The sequence below is a fragment of the Lactuca sativa genome, chromosome 5, assembly GCF_002870075.4.
Source record: "Lactuca sativa cultivar Salinas chromosome 5, Lsat_Salinas_v11, whole genome shotgun sequence".
Lineage (NCBI taxonomy): Eukaryota > Viridiplantae > Streptophyta > Magnoliopsida > Asterales > Asteraceae > Lactuca > Lactuca sativa.
Window position 1 is genome coordinate 348,892,798 of NC_056627.2, and position 14,474 is coordinate 348,907,271.

At 35.3% G+C, this 14,474-nt stretch overlaps 1 protein-coding gene across 1 annotated transcript; it reads left to right on the forward strand.

Moving 5' to 3' along the window:
* The first annotated feature begins 705 nt into the window (after window positions 1-705).
* Window positions 706-3,638, forward strand: LOC111878761 (protein NUCLEAR FUSION DEFECTIVE 4). The gene is made up of 2 exons (XM_023875264.3): window positions 706-2,039; window positions 3,072-3,638. Exons 1-2 carry the CDS (start codon window positions 904-906, stop codon window positions 3,484-3,486), a joined length of 1,551 nt encoding a protein of 516 aa, XP_023731032.1. The 5' UTR covers window positions 706-903; the 3' UTR covers window positions 3,487-3,638.
* The last annotated feature ends 10,836 nt before the right edge of the window (window positions 3,639-14,474 follow it).

Consider the following 14,474-nt stretch of genomic DNA (forward strand, 5'->3'; position numbering starts at 1 on the left):
ATAGAAACATGCTTAAAACATGCAAAAATGATATGGTTACACTTTTATATATATATATATATATATATATATATATATATATATATATATATATATATATATATATATATATATATATATATATATATATATATATATATATATATATATATATATATATATATAATTTAGGGGGGGGTTGAAACACGTTGCATTTTAAAGTGTGAGGATATAACCAATTTTCACACATAAAATAAGAAGAATAAGAAGTAATATATTATGAAAAAAAAAAAAAAAAAGATATGCTGTTGGTGAAGCTTGAATCTTCTTTATAAAATTTCACATTTTAACAGTTAAGCTTCACATATAAGTTTTTTGGTAAAGTGAGAAAAAGTGAAATTTTATAATTTTGTCCACTTTAAGTTTACATGTATGCAAAAAAAATATGTCAAATCATAGTCAAACAATCATACGCACGAAAGGTAAATATGTTAATTAATTTTATTAAATTAACATATCCATAGAAAAAAAAATCAGTTCTTTTTATTTCGATCTTCAAAAATTAAAAGTAACTATATAGTCGAAAATAACAGTCATAGCTTTAAATCATATAACTATTTTGTAACTGGAAAACGATATATTGAGTTATTGACACGTTGATGTAAGCAAATGCAACCCTTGCGTGTGCACTTCTTTAATGGCCCATTGCTGCATTCATATTCATTATATGCATCTAATCTAATAACTCTCCAAACAAACAGCATGTGTACCAAAAATGTTGGTGGCATTCCACTTAACCACATATTATATACAACACTGCATATGTCTTATATTTACACGCACATGAACACACACAAGATAACCGACTCCATCCCATCAAAATCTTGAAAAATAACCCTAATTTTCAAGAAATTAACCTCTTCAATGGGTCATCAATGGCTAAGCTTAGTTGGTACAATTTGGCTTCAATCCATTAGTGCAACAAACTCAAACTTCCCATCGTACTCTTCCCAGTTGAAGCAGCTTCTTTCACTCTCACAGCTTCAGCTCAACAATTTAGCTTTCGCTTCAGATTCTGGAAAACTCTTCGGTTTTTTATCAGGCATGGCAGCAGATCATCTCCCTCTTTGGCTTGTTCTTTTAATCGGTTCTTCACTTGGGTTCATAGGCTATGGCGTTCAGTATCTTTTCCTTGTAACAAATAAAGTCTCCTCCCTTCCCTACAGTCTTTTGTTTCTACTAACAGTTTTGGCTGGGAACAGCATTTGTTGGATCAACACCGTTTGTTACATGATCGCAATACAGAATTTCCCACTGGATCTACAACTTGCAGTTGGTTTATCAACTAGTTATCAAGGATTGAGTGCAAAGATTTATTCAGCTGTAGTTGATGTGGTGTTCAAGTCATCATCTTTAACGTCAATACAAACAACAACATCATATCTTTTGTTGAATAGTATTCTACCCCTCGTGGTTTGCTTGATCACTTCACCGTTTGTTACAGTGGTTACCACTGCAAGATCGAAGAGATTATCACGTGGGTTTCTTGTGATCTTTACAATCACCATATTTACAGGAACTTACGCAGTGATCACCAGTTTAGAATCAAGGAAAAGACTCATGTTTACTCCGTTGGTAATTTTAATTGGTATGTGTGTGTTCTTGTTGGCACCTTTGGTGGTTCCATTAGTGGAGAAATTGAGAGAGAAAATGGAGCATAAATGTTTGATCAGAAGCTACGGGAAGAAGGTATGCGATGAGAGTAGCATGGAGGAAAATGGATTAGGGGTGGTGGATGAACACTGTGTGAAAGATGAAGGGGTGGTGATGTGTGATGGTGAAGAGATGGAGGCTAAAGTAATGGTGAAAAGATTGAATTTTTGGTTGTATTTCTTTGTGTATTTGTTTGGTGCAACAATTGGGTTGGTGTATTTGAACAATTTGGGACAAATTGCAGAGTCAAGAGGGAATTCAAGCACTTCTTCTTTGGTTTCATTGGCTTCGTCTTTTGGTTTCTTTGGTAGACTCTTTCCTTGCCTCCTCGACTACCATCTCTCAAGGTACCATGGTTAATGGTTTTACTTAATTAATTAATGTTCTTTCACTCTTTAACGTTATTATCAAGGCAATAGAATTCAGAAATAATTGAAGTTAAAGGTAGTTTGGTAATTATTTTAACGTTTACCCTAACAGAGTAAGTGTCGTACGTAGGATGATAACGTTTTTATCATCTGAAAAACACAATGAAGTTGATTAAAACAACTTGAAGTTGGGAATAGTAATTTTCCAACATGTCCAAATTAACAACTTTAAATTTACTCCGCGGATTGTACCTAATTAATTAAGTGTGTTGAAACTTTTTCTCTTTTTTTTTTTTGGAACCAGTTGAAACGGTTATTGTTTTATTTGTTTCGGTCTTCTACTTTTTATCACTCGTCTCATTTTATATGAAAAAAGATTATTCACATAAAACAAACCATAAAAAGAAAAGAAAATATACAAAATGAAAGGGAATTAAATTGGTATTCTTTTTGTCCCCATTTTCTTTATTCTTGGTTAGGGTATCTAGAATCTATTTTAGTTTACAAAGTTTAATTGATTACTATACAAATATTTTATTTTTTATATAACTTTCTCTTTAATTTATAAGTCTATTAAACTCTATAAAATTTAACATCATATTAAGAATACGTGTCCTTGGTTATTTCCATTCAACGACTGAATGAACATTCAACTACATATTTATTCTATGTCTATTATAGTTGAGCTTAATTCATTATATGCCAATAGTGTTAAATCTTAATAAATTCACGATTAATATGAGACTCTTAATGCATGATGTATAAATCATTATCGTGGAAACCAGTTTAACCTTACAATTCAGACTCCCAAAAAGGTTGTGTGTTACATGCTCATTTAATGTGACATTTAATTTTGTTGATAGAGAATTTTCTGGTTGAAAATCAATTCAAACGTAAGTCTCACTTTGAGCCATCCTTTTTAGTGCTCATTAATTCCACCATTCCTACCAAACAATATAACAACATTTTCAATTTCAATAATTTACTTACAAAATAATATATTTGTTTCAGGGCTAAATACAAGATTTCAAGGCCAGCTTTAATAGCATTGATGATGGTCCCAATGACAGGAGCTTTCTTCTTACTCCTTAATGGTAGCAACATATGTCTTCACATAAGTACAGCCATTATCGGGATATGCACAGGTGCGGTGTCCTCGGCCTCTGTGTCAACAACAGCTGAGCTTTTTGGGGCCAAGAACTTTAGTGTCAACCATAACATTGTGGTCGCAAATATCCCAATTGGGTCCTTCGTGTTTGGAGATATGGCAGCATTTCTTTATCGTAAGCAAGGGCTTGCCAATGGTTATAATGGAAAATGCATGGGGGTTAAATGTTATCAAACAAGCTTCGTAATTTGGGGTTCCCTTTGTTTTTTAGGAACCTTTTTGGCCATAATTCTTCATTCGAGATCTAGAAAGGCTTAAATTTTTGTAGTTTTTATCTTATCTTTCATATATATATATATATATATATATATATCGTCGTATTGTAGATAGCTTTCTTGACTTTCTAACCAAGCTCAAGTTCAGCATATGTTTTTATCAAAGGGATTAGTGGAAGATACGTTTTATTTTTATTTTGTGGAATTAGCTTGTATGACATTATTAGAATGCTCACATGGTTGCGGAAATATGGCCTAATTAACAACTGATATGTTTGGACTGAAGGTGACTTTTGCATGTTTCATGTTTGTTAAAATATATGTGATTGGGGTTGTTTTTTTTTTTTTTTTATCAATATACTCTTTTTACCACTTATAAAGCTTGCATTTTTCCTTGATTGTCATGCATTTGAAACCCCCATAATAATTTGCTAAAACCTCATGTATTTGAAACCCTCAAACATTTTCACTTTCTTAATAATTAATCACACATAATCAATGGTAATTCATATGAGATAATAATTTGCTAAAACCTCATGCATTTATATGGTATTAGAACATGTTTGAGTTTTTGGGTTTTAGACTTTAGTAAATGGGTAATCCTTTTGATACGTTGGATTTGAAGCTATCCTATTCGAATTACCCAAAATAAGAGATAAATTAATAATATATGTTCATGCATGTTTTGTACAAGCCCCAATCAAAATACAATATATCATGGTCATACAATTAAGTGTCTTTTATTCCATTTTTGGCTTTATAACAAAAGTTTGTTTACGTGGCGAAGAAAAAAAAACTTGAAGATGAATATTTAGGTTGGATGTTTATATAAAATTTGTTTTAAATATATAATATTGATATAAATACACAAATGTGTGTCAAATACAACCCATCATAAATTTAATGTTATAAACTACAATATAACTCAAAGTGGTTTTCCAAACCCCCCCCCCCCCCCCCCCCACACACACACACACACACACAATAATTTGCTAAAACCTCATGCATTTGAAACCCCCAAACCTTTTCACCTTCTTAATAATTAATCACACATAATCAATGGTAATTCATATGAGATAATAATTTGCTAAAACTTCATGCATTTGTATGGTATTAGAAGATGTTTGGGTTTTTGGGTTTTAGACTTTAGTAAATGGGTAATCCTTTTGATACGTTGGATTTGAAGCTATCCTATTTGAATTACCCAAAACAAGAGATAAATTAATAATATATACTCATGCATGTTTTGTACAAGCCCCAATCAAAATACAATATATCATGATCATACAATTAAGTGTCTTTTATTCCATTTTTGGCTTTATAAAAAAAGTTTGTTTACGTGGCGAAGAAAAAAAAAACTTGAAGATGAATATTTAGGTTGAATGTTTATATAAAATTTGTTTTAAATATATAATATAGATATAAATATACAAATGGGTGTCAAATACAGCCCATCATAAATTTAATGTTACAAACTACAATATAACTCAAAGTGGTTTTCCAAATACAATGTTTATACTATAATATAATATTTGAAGAACACCATATAGTAGACAAATCTCACATGTTGTGCAGAAATTTAGTTGCATAGATAATATATTATAATTATATTTCATTTAAAATATAGATATAAATACACAAATGTGTGTCAAATACAGCTCATCATAAATTTAATGTTATAAACTACAATATAACTCAAAGTGGTTTTCCAAATATAATGTTTATACTATAATATAATATATTTGAAGAATACCATATAATAGACGAATCCCACATGTTGTGCAGAAATTTAGTTGCATAGATAATATATTATAATTATATTTCATTTAAAATATGTTATGGTCATTTGGTTATTACATTGTTGTATTAGACACTATAATCTCATATATTTTGAATGACTCTTACAAAAATGATGTCTGTAATTTGAATATAACGTAATATCTTATGATGTTTATTGAATGATATTATCTTCGATTGAGCACTTTTTAATTGGAATCAACTTTATTATAGTTAAAAAATTTGGCTCTGTTTTTTATTTTCATTAGTTCTAGAATGTGATTTTTTATATTAACTTAAAATATGTCACTATCTTAAAATAGATTGAGAATAAGATTTTTTATATTACTTAAAATACGCCACCATTTTCTATTCAATAGTAAAACTAACAAAAGTCGTTAAATATGTATTTTTATGAGGTTCAACATAAATAGACGACCACAAATAAGAATCCATATCTAACAATCATCAACTAATTACATTAGATACTAATGTGTACATAAAAATTACATTTAAAATTTTAAACTAATAGTAAAAAAAAATTCATTATTTATTATGATAAAAAATCTGTAAATAAAAAAATATACATGTTATTTAATCGCATACAAGTTTTATGTATGACTTATTCACAATACATTAAACCATATATAACCATATTAAACTACATAATTATCCCCACTGCGCAACGCGTGGGTATTCGTCTAGTTATTCTTAATACATTACACATGACATTATGGAGATCATATTTCAATGTAATATTGAAAACAAGAAACGTCAATCAGAATCTGTTTTTGTTTCCGACTTGTACGTTATCACTTTTTTGTGCATTTTTTTCAGTCTAATATAGTAAATACAAAATAAGAAATTTATCAGCTTATCTTTTGTATGTAATACATTTATGGTATATGATATTTTCATCTTTTCGGTTCTCGTGTAGTTTAATGCATTACTGAATAAGAATCCTAACTTACCTGTTTTCTAAATTTGCTTACTTAAAGAATAAGAATGTTACATAGGGAATTGAGTAATCTAATCATTTTTAGGTGTTTTTTAAAAATATAATTTTTTTTATAATTCTCATTTATTCCGGAATAGGGTATTCTGGAACATCTTTCGGACTAATTTTTGGGTGGGCCGGCTTATTTCCGTGCCTCTGGAATTGCCATTCCGGACTATCTATCCGTTTTCTGGATCGGGATATTGAATTTCAAATTCCGGAATATAATTTCAAAAAATCCGAACCCTCGCATTCATTTCGGATCTTGCTCTGAATTTCGATTCCGATTCCAACACGTGACCACAATCGTGATTCCGATCTCTAGCACACAACTCCGACATGGAGGAAGAGCACTACAACCCTATTATTTTAAGGGTGTGTTATTCACCTCAAAAATCTAGTTTGTTTGTTTGTATAAGCTGCTTATTCATCTATAATTAATGTACCATATTGCGTAAAACACCTCCAGAATGAACTGAAAATGTTTTCGGAGTTTAAATTGGAGATGTCATTGTCATAGGGGATCAACTGAAAAATAATTTAGATTTTGGGTATTTTTAATTTACATCGAAATGTGTAACATCCCAAAAATCCAAATAAAGTTTTTCATTTTTATAATAGGAATTACAATCATAGTTTGCTTCTCAAAATCCACTACATCATATCATATCCAAAATATCAAAGTATCAATATCGATAAATACGGAAAGTGATGGGAGTGAATGCTACGCTATCAAGCCGGACCGTTCCCCATAGTACCAGAAGTACCTGAAACACCCAAATAAACTGTAAGCAAAAGCTTAGTGAGTTCCCAAAATATAACATAGCATACAACCACATAACACATGCCACATACATAAGATTGTCATGGGCTATCCCCATGGTCTTTACCTAGAATGTCATGGGCTACCCCCATGGTCTGATATCCAAGTGTCATGGGCTACCCCCATGGTTTTTACCTAGAATGTCATGGTCTACCCCCATGATCTGATATCCAAGTGTCATGGGCTACCCCCATGGTCTTCACACAAGTGTCACGGGCTACCCCCGGGGTCTTTAAATAATTAATTTTATAATAATTGTCAATCCACATGTTAGATAATGGGACGACATTAGTGTCTTCGACCCATTGATATTGTGAGAAGACTCACCTCAGACTGCTAATAAAAATATTGCTCGGCTATCGATCCATAAATCTCACACTGAATATACATAAGTTAACCTAAATAGAATTTAGTCACAAACTCAAAGCATAGGCCAAAACCCTAAGTCCAAACTCCTCTAATAAGGCCCAACAATCTTTCTCCTCTAATGGGCCTAACATCCAAGGTCCAAAACAATAATGGGCTACAAGGCCCAAAAGACCCAACAATGCCACCTATGGTCCAATAACAAGTTCAAAAGCCCAAATACTCTAATAGGTCCAGGACCAAGGCTAAGTAGGGCCCAAATGGCTCAAAATCCCACCGAGCTCAAAACTTTTATGGAAGCGTGCGCACAACGTACATCATCAGTACGCTTAGCAAAGTGGGTTCTTTGGCAGTACGCGCATCATACAAACTAGTACGCCCAACGTCCACGCTGCTTTGCACAAAGAGCCATTAAGTGCTTAATTTATGAAGCCACTTCATCCAAATCTAGTTCTTGGTCATTTTAAAGTTCCTAGGGCATAAAGTTGGCAACTTTATGCCTTTGCATGCCATTTAGGAACCCAACACCTCATTTTATCCATTAAGACTCCCTTTAAGACCTTAAACTCATGCATGGTACCATAACAACCATCAAGCTAGCATTTGTATGCTTTTAACATGCCAAAAGAGCTCAAATCTAACATTTCTAACCTCTGGAGTTGCTCAAACTCACAAGAGAGGATCCATAGACCAAAAATGGACTTATTACCAAACCCTAACTTAAACTAGCAAAAGGATAAGCAAGGTATGGACTTTTAACTCCAAAAGTTTCCCAAGATGAAGTAGATGCAGGATCTAGAAGCTTAACCACGTCCAAGACTTGATCACCACCTTCTCCTTCTTGCAAACACACTAAAATGGCCACCAAAATCACTTTTAAGCTCAAGAATCACACTCTCTTGCAAACTAGGGTTTAGGGACGATTAGAGGCAATGGAGGCTATTTAGGGTTAGGCCCAAATGACATAAGAGTGCTTAAACAGGGTACATGCCCCAAAATAAGGGTTTTTTTTTGTCTTAGGCCACGTACGCCCCGCGTACGACCTAGTACGCCTCACGTATATGGTGCATGACCGCGTCCAAACCACCCTAATATGCTAAGTTTACACATATGTACGCCCAACGTATGTAGAGACCTCCTTTGCAAATAATTTTCATTCCAAGGGTTAAAATGGAAAATACCTGCATTCTGAATGTTACAAAATATAGTATTCTGGGTCTTAAAAATTCATTCTGGAAGCCTCCGAAATGCGAGGAATTGTTCCGGAACATGAGGAACTGGTCAAAAACTGGTTTGGAATATTGGTCAGTTTTCATTTCGGAATGAAATGATAACATATTTTTTATTTGTGCAGCACGTCTGTATATTTGATGCATCCATTACACTCTGTAAACCCAAAATCAGTAGGCAAATTCTTGCAGCATTTAGCGACAGACCCGAATGCAAGACTATGTTTCAGAATACATGTTTCGGGAGGTGATTATACATTCCTAATGTAGATGGGGATCATTTGTTTCTACATTACGTATTTTGCCACGAAGTTTTCACCGGCGCCTGAAGCCAAGTAGAGGAAATGGTTTTTGAGATTGGGGGTTATGAGCTGTCTTTTGGGAAGAAAGATTTTTTTCTCATAATCGGCTTCCGGTTTGGTGACTATTTTCCTACTTCTGCATCCGGCGCCGCCTTTCGTTCTTGTGCCTTTCCTATGGTCTCGAGGAATGTCTTGATCAAACTAGAAGATGTTATTATGGTGTTTAAACATTCACTTAATGAATTATCGAAAGAGGATACAGTCCGTGTATGTCTTCTATACCTGTTAGATAAGGGGTTCAATGGGCGGTTACAAAAACAGCCTGTTACAAAAGAGTATTTTGATTTGCCATCCAACCTTGATGATTTCAACATGTACAATGTCGTCTATTTTATAATTACTAATTATAATTACTTATCATTACAAATATTTTTTTAGAAATTTAATTGTTAATAATCTTTTATGTGGCAGATATCCATAGAGGAGGATAATTTGGGATCAATTATACAAACAACTAGTTGTTGTATTCAATAAGGTTGATAAACATATACATCCAGACGAACCGAAAGAGAAACAACCTCAAAAAATAACATACACCCTAAATGAGTTTTTATACGCTTTTAAGGTAAATGTATGATGAAAAACTTATTATTTATTTTTGTTAGTTAACATTTTAACAATTATTTATTTATTTGTTTGCTAACATTTAGATATGATTCTTGAGACTTTTCCGGTGAGCAGTTTGTTTGGTACCCGACAACAAAATGTAATCCCTCAGGTTGTTGCATGTTCAAAATTGAGGTCATTTCAAAAGACTCGCTACAACTAGTTTTTAAAAATCGATGGCGTATGGTTACTTAATTATTTTTTTTATATAATTTATGTTTATTTATAATTTTATAATTTTGTTAGCAAGATAATAGACTTGTACAGAAGTTGGAGGTGACAGAAGCTGAGATGCATGTTGAATTGTAGATAGTTAGCTCGGTGTGGATTGATGGCCCTGATTTTCCCGACACTGAAGTTCATAGGGCACCTTCCCTAACACAATCACCCAAAAACTCCCCTACCCATGAGACTCAAGAAAAGAAGGCACTAATAGATGATCCATTTCTCCCGCCACCACCACCACCGCCGACCTCTGACCCATCAATGTACAAGGACCATATTATTAGTGACTTGCAAAACGAGGTCTGTCAATTGAGAAATGAGCTCAATGAATGTTGCGAGCAGTTGACATTACAAGATGAGCGTTTAGTAGAGCGTGGCGCTACTTTAGCCATGGTTCTAAAACTTATCAATAAGACTCCCAGAGACGATGTTGGTACCTCGAAGGCAGTGGAGGTATATTTTTAATTATTTCATCACTTATGGTCATTATGTTTTTGCATTGTTTACAAGTATACATTATTGAACCGTACAGGCAATCGTCGGATCAGATGCTGGTACCACATACTACAATGACAATGACTTATGAGAGCATGATTATGTGTTAGGCACCCCCCGAAGAGTTGCTGAATGAAGGCCATGAGCAGTTGTTTTTGTATATTAAGTCATCAGATGTAAAAGAGATTCCGCGGGATGAATACAAAACACCGTCGCTAACACCTCTTAGGCGTTCTCAACACCAAAAAGTTATGTCCATATGGTATAAGTCCCCATGGATACAAATGAAGAGGAAAGGTGTTACATGGAAACAACCAACAACGTTGGATAATCTTTTAGAGCCTACCTTACATAGTGTATATAAAGAACGAGATGGTTCCTTGTTTTTTGGTCACAGTTATGTAACATCCGAAATCTAAAAGAGAAATTGTTGAGAATAACCGTATTTCTAGGTCAACTCGATGAGTTGGAGGGACCAACTCGACGTGTTTAAGATGGAAGAATCTTGGGAATTTAATGAACCAACTCGATGAGTTGAGGAGCCTCAACTCAGCAAGTCTTTGAGTTGTATGCATTATAATTCCAGTTGTTCACCGGTGGGGGTGCACCGGGACCGGTAAGGGTTGGATGTATCGCAAAAGCTCATGGTTCGATCATCGTTTCTCGTCGAAACAGTGGTTGGTAATGGCATAGCAAAGAGTCAAGGGTTGTTAAGATTTTGGGTACATCACATGGTTTGGTTTTGGGTTAAGTTTGTGGTCGGTGTGTTTTGATGATCATTCTTCATGGTTCTGGTAGTGCCCCAATTGGGGATTGGGGGTAGATTTAATGGATATTCATCAGTTTTAGGGAAGGTTCCTTGAGGAGGTATCATGGGTAGCCATTTTCGAGCAGGCTTTTTGCGGAAACTCATGTTAGGAATCGCGAGTGGTTCCATGCAAGGTCCGTATCCAGAGCATAGGGGGTTAAGAACTCTGTATGTCAAAGGCATCAGTTGGAGGGTTCATAATTTAGCTTATGTGTCTGCGCTCCTGAATGGCTCCATCTTGTAAATGAAGGGCAAGTGATGAGGTTTGGGGCTTTTATCAGCTATGTATCGGGCCGACAATCGAGGAAGTATGTATTTTGTATCTCTTGTTTGTTTATGGAATTGTTGTCATCAAAGGTTGGATAGATTGTTCAATGGATAAGGGTCATGGTTTTAGCAATCGGTTCAGTTGGGGTGGTCTGTCAGGGAGTCAGACCAATTTGATACCCAAGTTCGGATACATAAGGTTGGGTCTTTGCATGGGATTCTGGGTTATTCTTCTTCTGGTTGGCAATTTCTATTTTGGGTTTAATTGTTTTGGGAAGGTCATTATATATGTAGAATTTTCAGGTGCATTCCTCAATTGTTGTTTTGGTATGAGTGTTAGTAAGGAGCGATTTCGAGGACGAAATCTAATTTAAGTAGGGGAGAGTTGTAACATCCAAAATCTTGAAGAGAAATTGTTGAGAATAACCCTATTTCTAGGTCAACTCGACGAGTTGGAGGGACCAACTCGACATGTTTAAGATGGAAGAATTGCAAGAATTAAATGAACCAACTCGAAGAGTTGAGGAGCCTCAACTCAGCGAGTCGACAGCTGGGAAGGAAACCCTAATTTTTAGGGTCTTGCACCCTATTTAAAGGCATTAAGTCCTTTTTCTGGCCTCCTTATCAGCCTCCATTGTTATCAAAACCCTAAAACAAATTGTAGGAAATGGAAGATCTTGCACCCTTGGAAGGAAGCTTGGTGTTCATTTTGTGTATTGTGAAGGAAATGGAAGATCTTGAAGTTTCTAGCATGGAGAAGGAATTCTTGGATCTAGAATCACTCCGTTTCTTGCAGTCACTTTAAGGTATCAAGTTCATAACTTGATTTATAGATGATTAGATCTTCTTATTTTTGGTTTTGTTGTGTTTTGGCCTCTTTTGGGGGATGATGATGGAGTGAAGTCATTTAAGGAATTGTTCTTTCAGATCTGAGTTCATGTTGGTACCCTTGAGCTTAAAATTGCAAACTTTATGAGGATTTTGGTGTCATTCATGCATTAAGTCAATTATTAATTCCATTCTAAGCTTAAGAGCTTCATTTAGACATGCATGAACGTAAAGTTGGCAACTTTACATGGTTTTCTAGCTCAAGGAAGTCAGATCTATGTTTTGGGGCCATGTCCTTATGGATTAAGTGCTTAATGTATTAAGATGTAGGTTTCTGGAAACTCAAAGAGTTTATGGATAAACTCGGCAAATTGCCTCGGTTTTCCCCGACTTTGCAGATTGATAGAGGAACTTGACAAGTTGATGGACAACTCGGTGAGTTGGGTCAACTCAAACCGTTGACCTTGACTTTTGACCCTATCTTTGACCAAGTTATTCTAAGGAGGTATTTGAGGTAATCAAAAGTGTAATTAAGAAAATTATGGGCTTAAGATAAGACCCATATGGGGTTGGGCCCAATTTGGAAAATTGGGCCATTAGTTGTCCTTTGTGGATCTTTTGGTTTTGGGCCTCAGTTTTGGTTAATGTTGGGTCAAGGGTAAAATGGTCATTTTACCCCAAGTAAGGATTATGGATTCTAGCATGGAAGCCAATTGCTAATTGGGTGTGATGTTGGTATTGATAGCTCGTGATGCCGGTAGGGCAGCAACTAGGGAATTCTTTCAGGGAGCTTCTGCATTCGATGTGAGTTTCACCTCACTGTACCCGTGGGTCGAAGGCACTAATGTTGGCCCACTAGTTTTGGTTATCTATTAGTAAAGGGATGCCCTAGGGACTGTATATAGTCATGTATGATATACTGAGGACTCTTGATCAAAGCTTTCTTACATGTTCCTTGTTTGGTTGTGGTTCTAGAGTAGAATCCCCTTTACGGCTGACTATCTCACCTCTGGGTATATATGGCCATGCATTCCTTGGATTTTTGGTATTTAGTATATTGTTGTATTGTAGTGATATGTTAGAGCTGCCTGTTATCTGCTATGGTTATATGTTTACCGATTGCATATGTTGATGTAGTGTGGTTGGGTTGAGACTGTAATGCTTTTTGCTGCCAATCAACAAACCCGATAATATTTGTATCGATATGTTATATGTATGCTTATTTGTTATGTATATGTCGACATGGTTATGTGTAGTTGGGTTGAGTCAGACCTACTTTGTGCTGAAGGCCAATAAACCCAAGGCGTCCCGGGTAGACTAAAGGCCAGTGGGGCGTACCAATCTAGCCGAAGGCCCGGAGAACGGTCCAGATAGGATGAAGGCCCAGTGAGGCGTACCAGTCATGTTGAAGGTTTTATGAGCGTACCAGATAGACTGCAGGCCAGTGGGGTGTTTCAGTCAGACTGAAGGCTCTGTGGCCATACCAGATCGCCTGTAGGCTGGTGGGGCGTTCCAGTCATGTTGAAGGCACTGTATGAATGTTGTTATTCATATATGTTATCTATTTGGGTGTTGGTACTCTGGGGGAACTCACTACGCTTCGTGCTTATAGTTTTGGTTTATGGTTTCAGGTACTTCAGTGGATCGTGTCAAGGTGAAGGCGTGACCGTACACATCCTCGCGTTTTGGACTTATGATTTCTGGGAAACTCTGATAATATGAATGTTTTGAAAGCCATGTTGGAAGCAATTCTGATTTTTAAATAATCTTTTGGGAACAATGGTCATTGTAAACACTTCTTTAGAAAAAAAGGTCGTTTTGAAAAGTTCAAAATTTTATGAATTTTTGTGGATGTTACAAGTTATTTGGCCGGTTTTTCTATGATTGAGTTTTGGACACGACTATATGTGGATAGTCATGGAGGATGATTATCATGTGATGTAAGTAATATTATTATATCCTCATTACATACTACGCCTCTAATAACAATACTTATTTTGCTACAAAAAAAAAATAATTGGCGGCACATCATGATGTAGATCTCATTGTTGCTAGAGCGTAGAGTCGATGTGTAGCGCCTGATTCCGGTATGTGAAAATTTTTTTAAGTGTTTGCGTTCTTAGCCTTGTACTCGGAGAGTGGTAGGCCCGACTCACCGAGTAGAGTCGGGACCCGGGACACGTTTTAAGTTGGCGACTCGGCGAATCCGTATTCTGGACTCGGCGAGTCACCGTTGTTGGATGAAACCT